The sequence below is a fragment of the Micromesistius poutassou genome (genome assembly GCF_964030765.1).
Source record: "Micromesistius poutassou genome assembly, chromosome: 3".
Taxonomy (NCBI): domain Eukaryota; kingdom Metazoa; phylum Chordata; class Actinopteri; order Gadiformes; family Gadidae; genus Micromesistius; species Micromesistius poutassou.
This window is the reverse complement of record NC_140273.1, coordinates 16,578,700-16,601,056: the sequence shown is the minus strand read 5'-3', so window position 1 is coordinate 16,601,056 and position 22,357 is coordinate 16,578,700. Positions and strand designations below refer to the sequence as shown.

The following is a 22,357-nucleotide window of genomic DNA, read 5'->3' as shown; positions in this document are numbered from 1 at the left end:
AGCAGACCATTTGAGGAACACAACTTAACATGTTGAGACACAATTTGTAACTGCCAGGCTCAGCCAAATCCTGGCTTATCAGTAGTGGTATCATGCAGAACCAAACCCTCTGCCACCCCCCACTGATGGGGGCAGGGCAGGTAAGCAGAAGAGTTAAGCAGACATAAGTACAAGTATTTTTTTGATGTTCAGTAACTATATTTATTATTGTCAGTTTTTTCCTTGCTACATTGAGCCTTCTTTCTGGTAAGACAATCTACAATTTGATCCAGCGATGTTTGTCCACTAAAGGGGACACACATTACTGATCAACCTTTGGGTGCCTAGCAATGAAGTCTATTACCGCCCTCTGGAATCCAACAACTGGCGTTCCCTCCAGACTATTGTCACGTGTGGTACCTCAGAGGTGGAATGAGTTTCCTGTAGTATATGAATCTATAATCAGCGAGATCCCTTCCCATCTGCAGACCAATCTCCTCGGGGATGAACTGATTTGTGTGCTTCTTTGCTATAGCACTTGTGTTAAAACATGTTTTACCTTACCTTCCGACTTCACTTGACTGATATGCATTACCAGTAATGTATACAAACCCTAAACCTGATACAGCTACTCTTATCAATTCAGCCATGGTTTTAGGAACATGGTCATTGATGTAGTTATTGTAGTTTCTCAAATGTTGGTTGTATGCTTTCATTGTTCCAGCCTGACCTGTAAATCACTTTGTGGAAAGATATACATTCCAATACATATCAATATTGAGGAAATCTGCATGTAGTTTGAATGCATGTATTGCAGTAAGTGTTGAGGTAAGAGATATGACAGTACCAGGAGAACGTTCAGTCAGAGTAATTAAGTCTTTATTAAAATAAACTCTTCTTTACAATTAAGCTGAACATCATGGGTTTGAATTCACTTAAAAGCACATTTATAATTTAAACATCACAAACGATACAGCACATTATAACACAGCGACAGCAATACTAGCAGAAGTTTGAAATCAGCCATTTGAACAAATGACATTCTGGCATGGCATTCTGAATGTAATGAATTGTATGAAGCATATTGTATTTCTAGTTTCACATTTAGATCCTTTGTTAAACTAGTACATACAAAGCCACTTTGCTAAAGCTAGGTCAGAACTTGGCAGCGGTCTTCCAGCTCTTCCAGCACTTAAACAAACGCCATCTCTTTGTGAGTGTCAATCAAATTGCAAGGCAGCTCTTCAAAATCAGCCGGACGTCAGAAAGCCTATACACCACTTCATCTTAAAAGATTCCTCATCTTGGGTGTCACTTTAAAGAACAGTGATTAAAAATTAATTAAAACTATTCCATTGCAGACTAACAGAGCATGAAAGAAAAACATGTCCTAGCCTCATTGTGTGTCATGTGTTGATGATACCTAAACTTTCCGTGACTCACCGTTCTCCATGACAAGCCACAAAGAACTCCCTCTTTTCATTGGGTACCATCGGCAGACAACTAAGAAAAGGTTAAGTGATCTCAACAATATCATAAAGGCATCTACATACTGCAATTTAAAATCAGTGCAAAACAGGCTCATCAAGAAAATGATGCAATCCCTTCGTCATTCTAAGAGCCACAGTGTGAAACTATTAATACGCTCTCTGCTCTGGTCCCATGGTAAGGCGGGGGCCGGTGAATATGACACATAGCTCATTCAAACAAACAAATCGAATCACACTAATCTTATAATTTATCGGACGGATATTTAGTTTGAACTCAACTCAATTTAGGTCTCTTTAATTTGATTTTAATTTAAAGATGTAGCCCCAAGTTATAGACAAAGACTGCAGTGTTGAAATGGTTTCACAGCAATTTACCCATTTGGTTTAAGCTCTGTAACACCGCAAATGACTCAAATGTATTGTGCAAATATACATTAAACACATTTTCTCTGCAGACGTAAAATGCGAACAACAGTGAGGTTACATCCAGCTGATGGTGAAGTTCTGACTGAGGTTCAGGCCGAGGTCAGATACCGTTAACACCTGCTGAGAAGAAAGCAAAAACACAAGAGAACCACAATCACTTCCCAGCTGCAGTAGAATCAATGAAGTCTGTGTGAACAGTTTCAGATCCTCCTAAAGTACGGCCACGTAACAATCACACTTATTCAACCTGAGAAGCACAACCACACACATGCTCCAGAGTATTATCATGTAATTCCGAAGAAGGTTTTATCCAAGCAACATTGGAATGACAACATTGAATAGATAGACACGCCATTAAAGGAGCAATTAGGGTTTGGCATCTTGCTCAAAGATGTGGACAGGGAGGCTGTGTGGACACTGGTGTGGAATTCAAATCCCTTTAAGCTGGGCAGCGCTACACATCCTAGCCACATACACAATGCAGGGGCCCCTCCCCTTGTTACCGACTCGGCCTCACCTGGTTGGCTCTGTAGGTGAAAGCTGCGTCCTGGGAGTTGACCAGCACCCTGCTGGGCTCTGCCTTCACCCCGTAGAAGGAGGCAGACTCCACCGTGATGTAGGTGGCCTCCAGGTGGTTGCGGAGCACCTGGGATGTCATCACGTTCTGGAAGAACAAACAAAAAAAGAGTCACGCCCTGGTATCAAGCCTTATCGTCAATGTATTGCTCCGACCTTTGGACGCCGAGGCACAGTACAGAGACTTCATAAAAAAAAAAAAGATTGGTGGTCAGCAATGCTTCATATTTACATGAATCATTTACTACTTTTTTCCATTTTTAACGTACAACTCACTGTTAAGTAAGGGATAATGTATAGAACTCCGGTCATTATCGGGAAATAAGCCCCTTCAGGGCGAAGCAAGACACCTCCGCTTCACGTTGGTGTCCTGTTCGACCTGTCGGGGCTTATCTCCCGATAATGACCGGCGACGTTCTATACATTATCCCTTACTTAACAGTACATTACACGGTACATTACACGCTTATTACACGGTTACTTGCCAAAACGAAAAAATAACTTCACACGCTGTGTCTTTCTACAATTACCATTGGTAGTGTTGATCAGCAGAGAAATAAGTTGAAATAAGTTGATAAGTTACCGGACTACTTGCGGAGTGATACGAAAGACGTGAAAAAAATCCACTTTCCTTGACAGCGGTCATTATATGCTTAGCAACGGTCATTATTGAAAAATAATTCACCACCGGAAGTCGGGAAGGCCCATGCAAGTGAACGGAGCGTTCCACAGCATTGAGAAGAGCCGTGTAATAATTAATAATAATTTAACATGCACTTTATCCACTTACAACAATGTACATTGTACTACAATACAATGTACAACCTATTTTTTAGACACATGTCATTATTGAGCAGGTAGAGGTTAGGACATTGTAGTCCGGGATGCCTACATGTAGACTGCACTGCATGCATTACGGATTGATGAAGGCCGACTCGTGGGGTTCGACTTCCATAGTGGAAATCGAACCCCACTGTAGCCCCTAGACGGTCCAGCCCCCTGGACTGGGGATGAGTACGAAACACGGAGGGCGGAGAGCAGCGCGGCGAGTACCTGGGTGACGTTGAAGACGATGTAAGCGTACTGGTTGGTCTCGTAGGTGTCCATGCTCTCCCCGTCGTCCCAGAAGAGATCGCCGCCGGCGGAGCCGTCTTCAGACAGGGCGGACACCAGGTGGAGAGGCTGACCACTGCTCACCCACAGCGTGGTGTTGGGCCTCTGCACACGCACACGCACACACACACACACACACACACACACTCCAGTGAGTGCCCAGGTCCCTGCCATGCAAGACCATGCCGACGTAGTTCTGTTCAAAAGATCTTTCTTCTTTTTGATTGTGCGCCTGGTTATTTAAATACAATCTGCTGAGTTTTAAATCCAACAATAAAAGAATATACATTACTTGTTTTTCCAAAACCCACATTCAAACTCAATATATTTACAGGACTGCAATACATTTGTATAACCTATCGTGAGGTCTCTGCTGAGAGCCGTCCCCTAATGAACTGACATGTTGGGTACTTGTAGACCATGTAAAACGGTTGTCCTGTTTTTCCCTGTTATGTGTGGTGGGATGACAATGCTGCACACATTAAGCACCATGTTGCTGCCACGTGGTGGTAGTTTTGACGAGAGGTTTGGTCAGAGATCTATATTTTCTCATCATTTGGCTGGGTAAGCCATTTGGTGTGTCTTTTAACATTGTGACCTTAATTACTCGCATCGATCACCGTGATCAATACAGGATAAGGTGATAAACATGCAGTTTTGCTTCCGCGTTGCGCTAGTCATGATGCTGTGCATGATTCTGAAGCGATTTCGGTCATTCAAATTTCGCTGTACTCATACTGCACCACACTCGCTTGGCGAGTCCTTTGCGAGAGGAAGTAGACTCATCAGTCCAATCCATCATGCTATTCTGTAGCAACTGACATGGACCCGATCATAGCACTAGAACAACACAGGATGCAGCCTGATCACTCACCTGTGTCGGTATGATGACCCCCTCCCTCAGGTGCAGGTTGATCTTGTCCAGTGGCGCTTGGAGTCGTAGCTCCTCCCCCTTGCTGAGCACAGAGTTGCCCTGGGAGAAGAGAGGCGGACGGAGCAGGAGGCGTGTGAGAGCTCATCGCGAGCAGGCGCGTACGAGCGAGGACATCACAAAGAACGGGATTCCCTTCATTAGTGAGCAGTGACGGACTGGACGGTCTGGCATTTGGGCAGATGCCAGAAGGGCCGCTTGGCTTCTCGTGGGCCGTTTGGGCCGGCCAATCACGGAGCGGGGCATGTTGGGATCGCGCGGCCCTGCATTATCTATTCCTCCCCCCGCCCGTCAACAATTGTGTCCGCGCGTGACCAACCTTGCGACCACAACCAACCCCCCCCCCCACCGTCAACAATTACACCCGCGGCCGGTTTGCCCGGGCCGTTTTTTGCTCCCAGTCCGTCACTGTTAGTGAGTGACGGTGAGAGTGAGGGAGTCTCACCGTGTAGTAGTCATACCACAGGCCTGCCGGGAAGTAGCCCACCACGTAGTCCACACCGGGATCCACTACCGGTGTGACCAGCAAACCCTTCCCCCACAGGAACTGCCTGTCGATGCCGTACGTTTTCACGTCCCCGGGGAACCTGAGAGCAAAAGTGTGGACAACATTTCACTTAAAATCGACAATCGATATCATACCACCCGGTGTGGGTGTGATGAGCCGTTACAAGCCGTGAAAATGAGCCTCTTCTGACACCACAAGTGGCCGTGCCGACCTAGATTTACGACGGATAGATGAGCAACGTTTGCTACGGCCCACTGGGTTAGGCTGGTAGACTGATCCATCCAGCACACCTCTAGGTAGACACGGCCACTTGACATTTTCAAAACGGCTTGTAACGGCTAATCACACCTGGTGGTACAATATGTCCCCTTTAAAAAGAAAGATAAATGATAATAGTGTTGCAAGCAGCGGAAGCAGTTTTCACTCAAACATAAGTGGCCGTGCGACGGTGCGCCTCATAGCCCACTCGTGTTTTGAGCGTGCACTAATGAGTGTGAGCAGTACTCACTCAAACATGAGCGGCCGCGCGACCGTGTGTCCCCGTACGTGTGCGTGGTGGAAGAGTGTGTAGAGGATAGGGAAGAGGGAGTATCTCAGCAGCAGAGCCTGCTTCATGGCCGTCCTGGCAAGGGGACTAAAGGCCGTCGGGTCCTGGGGCTGTGGGGGGCGCATGCACACACACACAAAAAAATCACAAAAATCTACATGTTGTTCATTTTATAACTTAGGCCTTGTTTTCTATATTCACGTATTGTCTTGCCATCCTGCCTTTCCCCAGAGTCGACTATTTATTGATCTTTGTGCTTGGTTCAGCCACCTCACCAAGGAGCGATGTCATCAAAATGTTAACCCATGTGCCCTGGTCAGCTGTCCCACCTTCCTCCTCAGAGTCAATCAATAATATAACCTTCGTACTTGGGTAAACCGCTCACAAAAGACATCCTCTTAGGCACTCTTCTCCTTGACAAGAACACAGGCAACTCTGTGTCTTGGGTAAACATTACTTCATTTGATTATTGACATCTGCAATGTGGGAAGGATCTGAAACGGTATAAATAACCCTGTCAAACTGTATTCTGGACTCACTCTGCTAGAGAGGAGTCTAATGTATGCATGCATTAAACCTAGGATAATTGTCTGCCAAGTATTGTGTGCTGTTTTGCATTGAGAAATCTCATCTGTCCTAGACGCAATATCTGTTAAAGGAAATTGCCACGACAACACACACACACAAACACACACAGCTGTTTATTGCAAGTTGTTGCCATGACTCAGCCCTCGTCCCCCATCTAAGACGTTTGCAAGATTGAAAAGATTTGCCGTCACACCTCACGGTGTGGATTTCCGGCTCTGCTTTGTCGGCCCACTTGCCTTCATGTCTATGCCGTTGTGGTTGCGTGTGAAGGGGTAAAACGCCCCGAGCTGGGTCCAGCGGACGCACATCTCCTCCTGCGGCTCCTCGCCAAAGCCGCAGATGTCTGCTCCCACCAGGGGGATTCCCAGAAGGTTAAAGGTCAGGATACCTGGATGAAGAGAAAGCAAAGAAAAACAAAGCAGGTCGAGAGAACAGTGAGAAATAACATGAGTCTAGGGCTTGTACGTGGGTGACATCGCATCACAACGACACGTCGCCGTTTTGCGAGCACTGGATGTGGCGGGGTAGCGACAACAACACATCCCGTGATGCATCGTGATGCATCGTGATGCATCGTGATGTACAAGCCCTAGAACGAGGTAAAGGGGAATTCGTGGGATACATTTAAATGACCAAAACACAAGAGAGATCCGGACCTGCTATCGAGGCGTAGAGGTCTTTCCACTGGCTCCGGTTGTCTCCCAGCCAGTGGCCGGAGTACAGTCCCTGGCTGGGGAACGAGGAGCGCGAGATCACAAAGGGCCTCTTGCCCACAATACGCTGCAGAGCACTGGGGAGCGGCAAGGAAGGAAATGGAGGAAAGTAAGTGTGGGTGAGATAACACAATGGACGGTTTGTTCCCACACACACACACAAACAAGATTTGCAAAAAACTATGAATTCATTTTGATGTGTGTTTGTCTGAGTGTGGACCTTGCAGAGGCCTTGGCCTCCATGAGTCCGTAGAGGCTGTGCACGTTGTAGTGCACAGAGATCTGCTGCTGCGCCGTCGCGCACAGAGTCTTGGCTCTCAGCAAGCCCCCAAGGATGCCTGAGACGGACCAAAAGAAAAGGACGTCGTTACACCAACGTGTTGCGTTACGGCAGGCGTTTAGGGCGTATGAACTTGCAGGACGGCCATGCCATGCGTTTGCTTCTGCTCACCCGGTGTGTACGGAGGATCTTCAAGACTGCTGGAAGGGCAGCCGTTGGTCGAGCCATCCACGAAGTTGGACGGCTCGTTCATGTCCTAGCAGAGGATGTGAGGATCGGTATATAAAAAAAAAAACACCTACGTTTGTTAAGGGAAGGCCCCATGACCGCCACATGCTCTCTTACAGCTGCTGCTTGGTGGCCATCAGGCCGTCAGCCAACTCTAATCTCCCGTGCCCAGTTACTCACGATCCACAGGCCGTCGAAGGGAACCTTCTCGTGGAACCTCTTGAGGTTGTCGTACCACCACTCGTGGGTCACGTCAGCGGAGAAGTCGGGATACGCCGTCAAACCGGGCCAAACCTGACCGAGCAACAGAGCAAAGCGACCCCCCGTGACCAACGTTGCAGTGCCGCTGCCCTCGAGGGAGGTATTAAGACCTGCAGTTGGCCCCTAGGAGCTGCAACGTGGCCACCGTCTGTGACTACTAGAGAGCGTGCCTGAGGGCAAATGTCCCCAAAATGGATATAATGTCAGACGGGTAATTAAACAACATCCCAGTAAAAATGTACAAATATCCTTGCCCTCCCTATCAAACGATAGACAAGCATCGGCTGAATGTAGGGATGAGAGATATCTCAAGAGGAGAGAGTCCCACCTTGCCAATGAGTGTGTTCCCATCAGAGTCATTGATAAAAACCCCTCTTTTCACCCCATCATCATAGGGCAAGTAGGAGCCTGCAGGCTCGGTACTGCTAATGCCCGGGTCCTGGAAGAAAAAAACACACATAAGTTATCATTGTGAAATAGGAGGAAAAGGTAGGGGCAAAGAGGCAGAGATGGGGGCTATTGTACCAGAATCATGACATAGCGCTGGCCGTGAAAGTGCAGATCTTTGACAAGTTCCGGCAACGTGGAAAACCTCAAAGGGTCATAGGTGAAGTCCAAGAATTGCCGCATGTAGTCAATGTCATTCCACTGGACGTCCTGCCAGCCCAAACACAAACAGGATAGGAATGACTCACGGATTGACTGATTTGACTTGTTTGATGGGTGATAAGGAGATCAAGACACACCAAATAAACAAATGCACCAATGCTGTCCTCGCTATTCGTTCATACCTGAGGTATGCCATAGTTTCTCATGCTCTTGACCACATCCCAGGTGGCGTTGCTGGAGTCGTAACCCCAGCGACAGAGATGGTAGCCTAAAGCCCAGTAGACGGGCATCGCTGGGCTGCCTGAGAAAGGAGATGAGTGTGGGGAAAGGAAGAGGTGTTGAGGATAAGGGAAGAGAAGGAGATTTCGTTTAGTGTCAGGACCTGTGTCACGTCCTCAAGAAATGTTTTAAACAATCGACTTATGTTGAGGTTATGCTATGAAGCCCCCATTTACTGAATTAAACTACCAAAATACCCACAGCATTGCTTATGCGCTGCAGTTCGTAAACAAACCTACCTATGACCTCCAGGTACTGTGTAACTACTGAACTAGGATCAGGTCCTAGGAAAACGTAGAAATCAAGGATTCCACCGATGGTGCGCCACGTGAGAGCGGGTGCAGGCTGGAGGGCCACATCTGACAAAGCATTGGCAAGAAAAAGTTAGATCTTTTTTATGGCAAGTGTGTGATTTCATGTTACATAAACACAGTGGTAACTAACAGCTAACAGAAACTTTACAAGCTGGGTTACTGTGAAACACTATTCATTTGAATGACTTCAATAGCGAACTGAAACAGAGAGGCAAATGGGAACTGAACTGCGGCGTGACTTGTAACCGGAAGGTTGCTAGTCCAATCCCTGGCTCCACCTAGCGGAGTGTTGAGGTGTCCCTGAGCAAGACACCTGACCTTAACTGCTCCCGAGGAGCTGGCTGTCGCCTTGCATGGTTGACTATGCCGTCGGATGTAAGTTACTTTGGATAAGATCTAAGTCTATGGCAACTGGACTGCATTTTGAATAGTTCTTTTCTAACCAGTGGCCACTCAAAGCGCTTTACAATATTGCCTCGTCGGGAGCAGTTAGGGCTAGGTGTCTTTCTCAGGGACACCACGACACTCAGGAGGAGCCGGGGATTGAACTCCGTCCTGCTCTACCCCCTGATGCTTGACCCCTCCTCTAGAGTCTCAGAATAACTTCTGTGAAAAAAAGCAGTTATTCCAACAAAAAAAAAGCAGTTCAAAGTCAACTTTAAACTTTTAAACTTCTGCTTTTATCATGTGATTCATATTTTTTGATTTTTTTCACAGTGTGCGCGAGTCATTTGTCATGAGTCTTTATAAAAAGCATGATCACCCATGGCGTTGCTGTTCAGAAGGAAGAAACCATGAGCATCTCCGCCCTCCTCCATGGCCAGGTAGAAGGGATGCGCCCCGTACAGATTTGTCATTTCCTTTACGGGAGTCAAGAAGACAAGACAATGACAAGAACATGTATGGTCAATGCCAAAGCCACCATGGGGTGAAAAGTTGGAAACACTGAGGGAAAATTCTGAATTGATATTCCCTTATTGTCTGGTCAGTCACTGTTACTGACAAACAAGACGCAAGGTTATCCATCAGATTATTATTTCATGATTGAAGTTATTCAAATGATCCATCCATACTCTGAGTGCAATGTATTCATGTATAGATCTCAATAAAATAAAAATACATTTGAAGCGAAAAGAAGAATCGCCCTGCTTGGATTGCTCCACAATGGCAGCAAGGTAACTACACATATTTATAATGAAAATGCACACCTTGATATCCCCAGATGATTATCTACATCTCGGAAAGCAATTCAATTGTAGATTGGAGATTGTTTGTCGTTTTATTTGGCAGGACATGACATGCGTACGTGCGTGCTCGGTCATTACCACGGGAGGCACGTCTCTGGCCCACATGGTCAGGGTGGTCCAATGGATGTCGTGAAGGAAGGTGGAGCGGTGCTCCCCTAGGCCGTAGATGAAGCTGCTGGGCAGGGCGCTGGAGAACTGGATGAACTGATCCGCGTAGAAGAGTGGCGCCACTGTGGTGTTAAGACTGAAAGAAAATGGAAACGTGGATTTATTATCTAAATATATATTAGAAATAAATATTATAATACACTATCCACACTTTCTCCAGATACTCCAGCGACGATCGTACTCACAGTACTGTTCCTGTAGAGAGCCGCTTCACAATGAGACCAAACGGCTCTTTGGACAGCTCCACAGAGTAGGCTGGACTAACTGCCTTCGTAGTGGCATTTGGCACCGTAATGGGCACCTCAAATCTTGAGTTTGAGGGGTCAGTTATCTAGATATGAAAGAAGCACATGTGAAACAATACATTCTGTTACTGAACAATCAGGAGCCAAATATTAAGAGATATTAACTAGATTACTCCTATTTCATGACCCTTTGCCCAAAGTGACACATGCAGTGTTACTTTACAGAGTTACATGTCTATGGGGAGCAGGCTGTGGTATGGGGACTTTATTTGGGATGCCTATAGGTGGGCTGTGGGCATTGAAGTTTGAACCCAGAACCTTTCAGCTGGGAAGCAAACACCCTAACCCCTGGCCTATCCCATCCTGTACCCCCCAAGGAGCAAAAAAGAAAGAACAAATATCGTCATGTTATAGTTTGCAGCTCCACGCACCCGAACCCGCAACCTTGTGTTTGTTTCATGTCGTATCTCCAGGTGAAGGGTCAGGATGTCTCCTGGGTAGTAGGTCTTGGTGTCCCTCACCAACCTGCCTTCTTCTCCGAGAGCTGTGTCGTTTACGGAAACCAGTGAATACGAACCAAACCCCTCGGGGTAGAAACACCAAGGGATGCCATTTCTGCCTGACGGGGATGAAGAGGAAGACGAGGAGGAGGAGAAGGAGGAAGACACCGGAATGAAGCAGCAGCCCCTGGCCTCACACATCTCTCTGGTCACGACCGCATGACTCTCAGGATAACAGTCGAACCTCCAGGACTCAGCGATTGCTGCACATGCCTGAGGATTCGGGACAGTCACTGAGGGAATCTGCTCCTTTGATCCTCGTGCGTCTGTCCTATTAGCAGAGCTGGGTGTCGGAGGCCTGTGCGGTTGATCGCTGGGGACATTGTGTAGCCAGAACATCGTGGCCAGGAGCCAGCCAGCACAGAGCACAAGCAGCAAAGAGCCCAGCACAAGGAGGCCGGTCGTAGCCGAGCATGACGGCCTCGGTGGGATCAGGGGACGCTCACACTCTTCAGGGTCCCTTACCTTTAGACACGATCAAAACAACACACAAACATGTCAAGTAAGTTACAATCAATCCTAGGCAAACGAGAAGTAGCCTAGGTTTCTAATTGATCCTACCAATAGTAAAATGATATTGTTGTTAACTCACCGCTTCGTTTTCCTGAGTGAGAGTAGATTCCCCCAACAAAGCTGCATTAGAAAACCGCACATTTTCAGGGTCCAGGCGCTTGTATGAGACCATTGTCAAAAGCTTCAACTGATTTGCTTCAGTCTAATTGTTGATCCATTTGGCGTTCCATAAAAAAGAGGAACATAAAATATGAACACAGTGCGAGTTTCACACAAAGACCCGATAACGGAGATCCTCTATCCTTGAATGAAGAGGTATTGGCTAACATGCATCAGTTCAGATAGTAACCGGGTGTTAGCTTTGAACGAATTGCTAAGAATACCTCTCTCTAATGCTCGAAAGTGTACTTTGACAATGTTGTTACGTTGTAAAAATGTGTTGTAAAAATCTACTGCCCAAGCAATGTCTCTATTATATAAACATTTGTTTTACATGCCGAGTTGTCAAATATATCTGCCTTTAGCTGGTGGCAGGTTAATTTTGGATCCTGATGGATTAAAAACAACTGTCTTGAGGTTAGCGTCAATGACAGTAGCAATAGCTGTGTTGTTGTTAGCTAACGCTATCAACACGGTTGTCAAGATTACCTAACAGTGTGATCGCAGTTGTTTTACATATTCAACATGCAGGTCAACATACTGTCAGTTTTTACCGTATTTTAACCTGGAAACTTGAGTTTAATAGCTGGCCATTGCGCTGTCGGTTTCACACGCCGTCGTGTGTTTACTTTTCCGGCGCGTTCAAGAACACTCGTATTTTTGAATGACGAACTTGACCAAGATGCTCAAGTTCCTCATTCAACCAAACTAAAATAAAATAACGTAATTTTGTTGTTTGACCTGAAATAGTGGGTCACATAGTCGTATAGATTTAACCTGGTCCAAATCTTAAATTAAATTTAAAAAAAAAGTTTTTAAAACGTAATGTAAATATGGACTCAAATGCCCCCCTATAGGTTAAAAACCTGCTATTGCATCTTTTATTGTTAATGCCAGTTGTGGGATACCAGTGACCTTGGATTACCAAGTAACATCAACCAAAGGTTCTGGCTATGATGTATTTAAAATAACATGTTGACAATGTATAAATCCAGGAATCTTGTTAATTGTCATTGAATTGAAAGCGTTTGAATTCGGAAACAAGTCCATTTTAAAAGTGAGTTTTGCTTTAACGTTGAATTGTGATCGCACAAATCTCAAACTGAATAATCTAATCATCGCAGTCGAGTAGGCCTACTTTGTTATTTGTGGCTAATAGATGTTAACATCCAAGGTAGGAGCATAATGTGTCAAGGTAGAAGACCTTCCCTGCATAGCTCTCATCCACCGTGCACCAAATAATACATCTTCCATACTCGATTTTGAATTCAGCTTGATTTGAAAATAGTCTGTTTGTGGAAAAATAATAATAAAAAGTAATTTGTTCAACCACAAATAATCTTTTAATGAGAGTCATGTTACAATACAACTAACCAATAAATAGATCAACAAGTTATAACAGTACCTTTACTCTTATTTGTAGTATTTCAGTTTCAAAGGTTTTAGGGAAATGGTGTCCATTGCCATTTGCGTGCTTAGACTGGTCCAATTGTTGTGAGGCTGTATGCTTAAATGACATACCAGTAGTCAGAGTAGTAGATAAGCAAAGTAGAACATTTTTCTTCAGGATGTTATATTATCGACCCTACATTTGTATATATTCTTCAGCCTGCTAGAATACAAATATGAATGTGTTTGGGGAAAATTGTATCACAGAATAACAGACTGCATTTGCATTGAAATGTGTTATCCAAATTTATGGTAAATCTCTGGGAACCATTATTTTTATATTTTATATTAATATCCTTCTGTTTATATCCCATATTCAATAATATAGATACAAATTCACATTGGTCAGTGGATAATTATGAACATCTCATAGGGAAATTGTACTCCTCAGGCAAACCAGTGTTTTATGGTGTCAGCTTTTCACAGAGGCTGATTTGTTAATAATCTCCCTTTCAATAGCTTTGTCCATAATACATAATTAATGCACAGCTGTCTGCCTTACAACATAGATGTAGTTCATGAGACTTGGTGACTCGACTTGAAATACTGTTCCTTCAGATTACCATTGTTATGCCAATGATAGGTGTGTTCATGTGTCAAATACCTTGATAGGGAATTGTTTCAGAATTACCATAATTAATATTATTTCACCAGTGCTTAACCATTTCCACTCTCATGGCCTGCGAGACAACGTGACATTTACAAAACTGATTCAATGGGAATAAAGTTAATAAAGCAAATTTGGATCAACACAGGGCGTAACATAAAGGAAGTGATTCAGTTGATCAACAGAACATATACAGGTACAGAACAGGCACAGATCAGACACACAGGCAAACTATAACTTTGCCATATAACGTTTACAGTATGTCCCGTTAAGGTGGTTGCCACAGTTCTTAGTCAAGTCCCTAGAAGTCCCATGTTTTAAAAACACTGTGAGGCAGAAGATTGCATCAATTATGGATCATGAAGGTTCAATGCCTAAAATCTTAGAAACTGTATGACCTTTTCAAACAACAATCACCTTAGTTCTATTGTTTATATAAATGTCTCTGCGTTCGTCTCAGTAATGATGTTCTGTTATACTCATATCTAGCGGCGAGGCGGTGTCACTCTGGGAGGAGTCGTCTTCGTTCTTCCCGCTGGACGCCGCCTCCTCCTCGGCGTGAGCCTGTCCGTGTTTGCGTCTATGGAGTCTGAGGCTCTGCGAGCGGCTGAAGCCCTTGCCGCACAGGTCGCAGCGGTAAGGCCGCTCCCCGGTGTGCAGCCGGAAGTGGTTCTTGAGACTCGACGCCCGGGTGAAACTCTTGTCGCACTCGGGACAGTCAAACTTCTCCCCAAAGTGGATCTTCTCGTGTTCCCTCAAGCGGCCCGACTGGTTAAAGCTCCGCTCGCACAGGGAGCAGCGGTAGGGCTTCTCCCCGGTGTGCGTCAGCCGGTGGCGGTTCATCGCTCCCGAGTGTGCAAAGCTCTTCCCGCAGTCCGGGCACGTGAAGGGCCGTTCTCCCGTGTGGACTTTTTGGTGACCCTTGAGCTGACCTTTCTGGGTGAACTGCTTCCCGCAGAGAGAGCACTGGTACGGTTTCTCCCCCGAATGGATGCGCATGTGTATCTGCAGGGCCGAGAGCTTGTGGCAGTCCCGGCCGCACAGCCCGCAGCAGTAGGTGGTTTTGGTTTTGAAAGGGCACTGTAGGGGTGATGTGGGACCGCTCTCCTCAACGAACACCACGTGACCCGAGTCCTCTTCGGTGGAGTCTGTGGGGACAGAAACGGGTTGAAGACATTGTTATCATTTATGAGCTATTCTTTGATGTGCGTGTGGACTCTGTCCCTGTCGAATGCCATCACCCGGTCGATGCGATCCGTCCCATGCAGGATCTTATGGAACGCGTCAAGGACTCATTCGTTCACTGTGTTTTTACACACATTTTCTGTACGTAAAAGTGTAATCGCTGTATATACTGTAAGCAATACAGCCACAGTCAACAGAAAATATAAAAACAGATTACATTTACATGACATACATTTGGCAGACCTGTAGAACATGGATGGGATCCATTACCCTCTGTGAAACGTGTTGTTAACCAAGTTGAAATACAGACATACTCAGGTGGCCATTAATGGAATAGAACGGGTGCTCCAGTTCTTTGCTCGACAGAGAATGACAATGCATTGGTTTGGTTATGTTCAAAGTTCACAAACTAAACTGGTTTCGTTCTCCTCGTCCTATAAAAGTACATTGTGGTTTCTGTTTTTCACGTTTTCTGAGCATGGGCTGTCTGCTTGATGTGTTACAGCATCTGGACCATCGAGTCCAACGTTACAACACACATTGTTGACCAATTCAAACATGGCTCAGCAGTGTACATGATGGTATCTTCAACCTTTTCAAACTTCAGATTTCAGAGGACAAATTATCAGTGGACTATTTTGCCGTCAATACCATTGTCTACACCAGTGGTTCCCAAACTGTGTGCCGCGGCACACTGGTGTGCCGTGAGGCAAGTCCAAGTGTGCCGTGGGATTTTGTGACAACCATAGCCTACTGCAATATAGTATACAACTAGACAAAAATAATTATTTTAATTTACTATATACTACTTTGAATGCACTCATTCCATAATACAGAGGCAAACTCTTTATCTAAAAACTATTTTAAAAATCCTCAAAGAGGATCCCACATTTCGCTGTTCGCGCAGTTGCGCAGGTGGGAATTTTAGACTGACACATCAAAGGCAGTAGGTCAACACAACATTAAAACATAAACAAGAGGGAAAATGGAGCGCTTTCTCGTGCAGAGCAAACCACCAACCACCAGTGCAGAGACTGCCGAGTCCGACAACCCACCGAAAGAAAAGCTTCGGGAAGAGCTTTTGGAATTTTCACGTGAACACGCTGTCCCACATAAGGACAGGCTCGCGGATGAGAGGTGGTGCGCCAGGCTGGCTTACCTTGCAGACATATTTGGGCATCTCAACGAGTTAAACGCCAAGCTTCAGGGCAGGAATGAAAACATTTTATCATCCACAGACAAGATTAGGGGGTTTATGGGCAAACTGACCCTGTGGCGCGAGGCTTTGGAACAGGGCTCCATGAACATGTTCCCACTGGCATCAGCTGCGCCACAGGCAGCCAGTGAGCGCGCTGTATATGCCGAACACCTTCAGACCTTAAAAGAGAGGTTTGAGCGCTATTTTCCACGTGTGGCCGACATCGAGGACAATGACTGGATCCGAGACCCATTCAACCAGGAGTCCGAGTCCTCAACCGAGAAGCTCACTATGAAGGAGAGAGAGGAGAGCGCAGAGCTCCGTGCGGACCGCACGCTGAAACTGAAATTTAGTGAGCTCACACTCGATCAGTTTTGGTTGGTTTGTGCATCAGAATATCCAACCATCTCCCACCACGCTATCGACCAACTTCTTCATTTCCCCACCACCTACCTGTGTGAGTTGGCGTTCTCCACTCTTGTTTACATGAAGAACAAGACCAGGTCACGGCTCTCTGTTGAGCAGGACTTGCGAGTGGCCCTCTCCTCAGTGCCACCAAGGATTAAAAAAATCTGTGCGCCCCGACAGGCACATGTGTCCCACTGATTTGTTAGTAGGCAGAATATTTACAAAAAAAGCCTGATTCTAAATGTTACAGTTATAATTTGTGGGTCAGATTCAGGGCCATGGACAGTGCAGCTTTCTCATGGACAGTTCTCTGCTGAATTTCTGTTTCCTTTGCCTCACCTGTCTGGTTGAAATGGGTGTGTTTGATGAAGCCCAATTTGATAAAGTTGAAATATTTTTGTGAAGTATTTTGTTAATAAATATTTCATGAGTAGAATAGTTGTCTTTGTCACATCTTATTTGGCATTAGTAAATAATTATAAACCTAACAGATAAACAGATGATATTAGTGATAACACGTGTTATAAGGCTATTTTGCACAATAGGTGTGCCTTGAAATTTTTATTTGTCCTTTGGTGTGCCTTGGGCACAAAAAGTTTGGGAACCACTGGTCTACACACACGTGCGGACAGGCATGCGTGAGTGCGTGCGCGTGTGCCTTTGTGTGTGTGTGTGTGAACCTGTACTGGGTGGGTCTGTGATGTTGTGCTTGTTTTTAATTAAAAAAAACATTCACACTCATTGTATGAAGTTTTACAAGCTTACTATTGGCCTGTTCGTCCTGTTCGTCCTGTTCATCCTGTTCATCCTTAACTGTGATTTGGATTTCTGGGCTGAGCTCTGGGAGTGGACATTCTTCACAGCTGGAGACATCAGGGTCAAGGCCCTCTACTGAGGAAAACACAGAGAAACACATCAACATTAGCCAAGGCAACCACATTGGTAAACTATAATGGTAGTAAATAGTTAATAATGATAATAACAACAACGGGAGCAGGATAGTCAAGGGTAGTTAGGGTGATTGACTCTGGGTTCAAACCCCAATGTCCTTGAGCAAGAGGCCTAAAATCTACCCACTCCTTAAATACTAAATACTTAAACACTAAGAAAGAAATAAGAAACACAAAAACACACACACTAAGTCGCTTTGGATAAAACTATCAATAGTAAGGCATTTATTAAATACCACATAGGGGTTCCTCTTGCTCCTCTTCTTTCACTATTACATTCACTAGTGGGCTGGAGGCGACGTCTTCCAGCCGGTCCTCAATGACTTCCACCTCACACCGAGACCCCACGTCTGAGTGAAGATCCTCGGAAGAGGGGTCTTCGCTTGCCGTACTCTGGCTGTGCAAAACCTATTGAAATTGATTGGTGGGTCGTCAGAGATGGTTAGTGCATGGCCCTGCATTGGACTGGATGTGCATAGCACTTTCTCAAAGCATTGCGTCAAATAAATGTCCCCTGATAAAAATAATAAAGTAATCACACGTTAATATTGCGTTACCTCTGGAGAGCTGGAGCTCCCCAGCTCTGGTTGATCGGCGCTAGCAGTATCCAAGGCGACACCGGGGCTGGGCGTGCTTTTGGCCTGAGTGCACGAGCGCTTGTGGTTCCTAAGAGTTCCCGCTAAGGAGAAATGCCTCCCGCAGTGGCCGCAGGCGTAGGGCTTCTCCCCTGTGTGTATCCTGGTGTGCCTCCTCAGCTCGCCCGGCGCGATGAATGACTTGTCGCACTGGGTGCAGCTGTACGGCTTCTCGCCCGTGTGGGTGCGCATGTGCGTGGTCAGCGTCCACTGCTGGGCGAAGGTCTTGCCGCAGTCCGAGCAGCGGTACGGCGTGATGCCCGTGTGGAGCCGCTCGTGCCGCACCAGCGTGCCCGACAGGGCGAAGCGCTTGTCGCAGTAGGAGCACTGGTAGGGCCGCTCCCCGGTGTGCGTCCGCCGGTGGTCGCGCAGCTCTGCCGCCGAGTTGCAGCTCTTCTCGCACTCGGCGCACGGGAACTTCTTCCTGGTGAAGCCGGCCACCACCTCCGAGTGCATGGCGTCCAGGTGCGTCTTCAGGTGCCAGTGGCGGGAGAAGCTCTTGAGGCAGATGGTGCAGTGGTACGGCCGCTCGCCGGTGTGGGTGCGCTTGTGCAGCCGCAGCTCGCCCTGGCTGGCGAAGCGCTTCTCGCAGAAGGGGCAGGGGAAGGGCTTCTCGCCCGTGTGCACCCGCTCGTGGATCATCAGCAGGCCCTTCTCGGGGAACCTCTTCTCGCACACGGAGCAGGGGAAAGGCCGCTCGCCCGAGTGGGTCCGGAGGTGGCGCTGGAGCTTGGAGGCGTAGGGGAAGTCTTTCCCGCACACCGAGCAGGTGTGCGTGGTGGACTGGAACTTCTCATTTTCGCATGGATCGAATGCACTTGACTCCTCGTCTACGAAGCTGCTGCTGACCCGCTCGCCTGTATTAATGATGTGCAGACAATTCAATTGGCTGCCACTGAAATGTGGGCCCATACTGTCCCCTGCTAACCAATAGCCAGTAAATCAGCCTTGTGTTTCTATTGGAATAGCCCTTTATGTTGGAAGGAATATGACACTCATATGTCACATAGATATTCTGATGGATAGTAGCCAAGGTATATGGGATGAGGTTTGTTTAGCATGAGCATGTGTTTTATTTTAAAGAATGCACTGCTTTTTTTGAACATATTACACCAATTCTTAAATCGTTACATTGATTATTCTCTATATTCTCTATATTCTCTATATGTCAGAGAATTGATTTTAAAATCATGTTGCTAACCTATAAATCCCTACATGGTTTAGGGCCAAAATATTTAACTGATATGCTTCCACTACATAAGCCTTCTAGGCCACTAAGATCCTCTGAGACCAATCTGTTAATTATCCCCAGAGTCAACACGAAACATGGGGAAGCAGGATTTAGTTACTATGCAACAAATAGCTGGAATAAACTCCCTGAGGATTTAAGACTTGCCCCAACTCTGACAGCTTTTAAAACAAGACTGAAGACTTTTATGTTTGCTTTAGCTTTCTGCTAAATCTTAAATCTACAATGCTTCTATCAATTTTTTATTTTATTACTAACTTTGCCTTTATTTTCTCACTTTCTAATTTTTTTTTTTTTTTTTACTTTGCCTTTCTAAAATGTTTAGTTTGAGTCTGCCTTGTGTATGAAAAGTGCTATATAAATAAAGTTGCCTTGCTTATTTATGCTTTATCGTTTATAAGTGTGAAATTTCATTCATTCGTTTGTTTAGCTCAGGAGAGATTTGACTCTGATTCTATGAATCTAAACTGCATCTTAAGATGATATATACCTGTGCACACTGGTTTAGCATTAAATCAAATGCTTTCTACTTACTTATCTGTGAAAAGTCCACCTCTTCCCCGTCTGAGTTGATCAGTCCTCCTATCTCTTGCTGATCTTCAACCAGCAGCAGGACAGGGCTCAAGTCCTCTGGGTTCTCCGAGCCCATCGTTCAAACGGTGAATCACCTTGTAAAGCACAGCCAGGGGTGAATAAATAACAGTCAGTCAGTGAAACTCAGCATTACTGTAAAAGACAATGTGAAGCACAGAAAAGAAGCTTCGCAAGATGGATCAGGTGGTGAGTTTAAATGCACACTGTGTGAATCAATATAAGCTGTTGATTCACTGCTAAACGAACTAAGATGTGCACATTAACGTTCTGTATGGAACCATTTGGATAATTAGACCTAATTCTCACACTCTAGGCCTACATGTGGTAAATAATTAAACTCCTTTGAAAGATGATGTTGCAATTTAAATCTGACAAATATATTAATAATTGTTATGCTACACAAACAACAATTTGACCTGACCATCATTAAACCCATCCTCTCATAAAAGTTGAAAAGGTCAACAAACCTTCATAGTATTAGATTAGTGCTGGAGACCTTTCATGGTAGCTAATACAGCAAAGATCCGTGCTGCAATGTCTATCCATTGTGTACAAGTGTTGACAACCTCAGACAATGCCAACAATGTGTATCCCTTTTGTGTATATGCAAATGTTCTTTCTTATGTAAGATCAATTCATGTTACTCCACAATAATTAAATACAAAGACATATATACGATAATAAGGTTAATGATCACACAATGTTGTGTTATATACTCTTAGAATAAACAACATGTTAATGTAATGAACTCATGGACGGATGAGCTTCATAAAAATATTATATTGCGCCGCACGAATGTAAACATATCCCCATTCCCCGGAACCAATCATTAGTCACGATTACAACCTCCATCTGACATCTGCAATAGTGTTGTTTGGATTGTTGGATAGATCAGTTTAAGTACACATTATAGCCTGATCTTAATCAGTTATGTCTTTAGACCCTGACTAATCATTTGACATCGACACATCACCATTTAATTTAGTATAGGCATGCGTTGTACCCTTTGCCATCACACCCTGTAACCTTATTATTATTAGTAGTAGTGGTAGTTGTATTATTACAACCTAAATATCTCATTCATAATTTGGACCAGCAGTTACTGCCCACTGTCTTGTGAAAAAAAAATTGGTTTCATGTATTCGTATTTTGTGTCGTCAGTACACTGTCATCATTAGCACTTCATTGGAAAAGGGACTGGCCATAGAAACGACAACATCAGAATAACTTAGGATGCTGTTCCATGAAGCTGACATATAAAAACAAACGCTAAAACTAGCTAACAAGACAATAGAGCTTTGACCAACCTCAACATTGATATTCCTTGGACGGAAAGTACCCGACTGACATGCGTTCACTCATAAATAATTGGAAATATCCTCGTGTCTTTTCATTTTTATTTGTTATGATTACACCATATTTTGGTTCTTTTAGAGCTATCCAACATGTTATCTGCAAAGCGTTGAATGGTAGACAACATAGCTGTAGCTTACGTTAGCATAACAACTTCCGGTTCACCTTCTAAATAAAAGCCTTGGCGTTTCCCTGCTGTTCCACCACATACTGTTGCGAATATCTGGGTCATTCCTACTATTCGGTGCCATTTCAGTCTGGTAACTTTCTATCAAAAACTTTAAAATGTTCCATGATTTTATCTTATCATCTGAAGGAGGGCATGTTAAATTATAAGAAAAATGTATTGGTCCAGCTCAGGATATTATATTTTAATAATTTTGACCAAATTCTTCACACCTAACATAGGCCAAATGTCCACCCTGTTACGGGACATTCTCATTTCTATTAAAAAATGATTTGAATTCGCAGCTGTTATAACATTTACATTTTCTTAGAGATATAATGTCCCTTATTTAACCCTGCAACTGTATTTTAACAAAAACTCATAAACAAGCATTATCTTGAGAAAAGACATGTGTTATTTTAGGACACAATGTAATTTCAACACATTTCTTTTAGTATAAAAAGGAATTTTAATGGGATCTGGCCCATTTTTTTAGTAATTTAATTTAGTCAATTTACTCCCTTTAAGGAACCACAAAGATATACATATTGTTTGATGATTTCATTTAATTATTATCAATAAACACACAGGTAACAGGGTGGACAGAAGAGTAACAGGGTGTACAGGATGTAACAGGGTGGACATCACAATATATATTTCATGAAAGAAAGGCAGTTCATTTACCTTAGAACATTCACATAAACATTGATAATGTAAAAATGATCTTCACTAAAAACCCATTAATGAGGATAACTGCCCCAAACCTATATAGCAAATCAGCAACAGCAAAATAACACGGCCCCCCCCCACACACACACACACACACACA

At 44.8% G+C, this 22,357-nt stretch overlaps 2 protein-coding genes across 3 annotated transcripts; both read right to left on the bottom strand.

The window, feature by feature from the left end:
- Window positions 1–852: 852 nt before the first annotated feature.
- gaa2 (alpha glucosidase 2) lies at window positions 853–12,367 on the bottom strand. Of its 2 annotated transcripts, none has more exons than XM_084465761.1 (21): window positions 12,289–12,367; window positions 11,655–11,777; window positions 10,934–11,527; window positions 10,443–10,588; window positions 10,168–10,333; window positions 9,606–9,702; window positions 8,768–8,887; window positions 8,432–8,550; window positions 8,166–8,297; window positions 7,969–8,079; window positions 7,560–7,673; window positions 7,323–7,407; window positions 7,092–7,209; window positions 6,815–6,948; window positions 6,395–6,546; window positions 5,532–5,680; window positions 4,961–5,102; window positions 4,459–4,557; window positions 3,525–3,689; window positions 2,413–2,559; window positions 853–2,015 (listed from the first exon to the last, which is right to left on the bottom strand). In XM_084465761.1, exons 2-21 carry the CDS (start codon window positions 11,745–11,747, stop codon window positions 1,950–1,952), a joined length of 2,949 nt encoding a protein of 982 aa, XP_084321887.1. In that variant the 5' UTR covers window positions 11,748–11,777; window positions 12,289–12,367; the 3' UTR covers window positions 853–1,949. The 2 variants fall into 2 exon arrangements, with proteins under 2 accessions (XP_084321887.1, XP_084321888.1); XM_084465762.1 differs by having other exon boundaries at window positions 853–2,012.
- Window positions 12,368–13,174: 807 nt separating this feature from the next.
- Window positions 13,175–21,475, bottom strand: LOC311340868 (uncharacterized protein). The gene is made up of 6 exons (XM_084465768.1): window positions 21,317–21,475; window positions 19,950–20,083; window positions 18,089–19,023; window positions 17,768–17,939; window positions 17,347–17,472; window positions 13,175–14,938 (listed from the first exon to the last, which is right to left on the bottom strand). The coding sequence occupies exons 2-6, from the start codon at window positions 20,062–20,064 to the stop codon at window positions 14,247–14,249; spliced, it is 2,040 nt and encodes a 679-aa protein (XP_084321894.1). The 5' UTR covers window positions 20,065–20,083; window positions 21,317–21,475; the 3' UTR covers window positions 13,175–14,246.
- Window positions 21,476–22,357: the final 882 nt, after the last annotated feature.

Coding starts and splice junctions, on each gene's coding strand:
- gaa2 (XM_084465761.1), bottom strand. CDS start 11,747: ATGGTCTCATACAAGCGCCTGGACCCTGAAAATGTGCGGTTTTCTAAT. Junction 4,558..4,960: donor TGTGGTATGACTACTACACG/GTGAGACTCCCT, acceptor CTCTTCTCCCAG/GGCAACTCTGTGCTCAGCAA. Junction 2,560..3,524: donor TCGTCTTCAACGTCACCCAG/GTACTCGCCGCG, acceptor TTGTTCTTCCAG/AACGTGATGACATCCCAGGT.
- LOC311340868 (XM_084465768.1), bottom strand. CDS start 20,064: ATGGGCTCGGAGAACCCAGAGGACTTGAGCCCTGTCCTGCTGCTGGTT. Junction 19,024..19,949: donor GGTGGACTTTTCACAGATAA/GTAAGTAGAAAG, acceptor TCATTAATACAG/GCGAGCGGGTCAGCAGCAGC. Junction 14,939..17,346: donor ACAGGACGAACAGGCCAATA/GTAAGCTTGTAA, acceptor CTGTCCCCACAG/ACTCCACCGAAGAGGACTCG.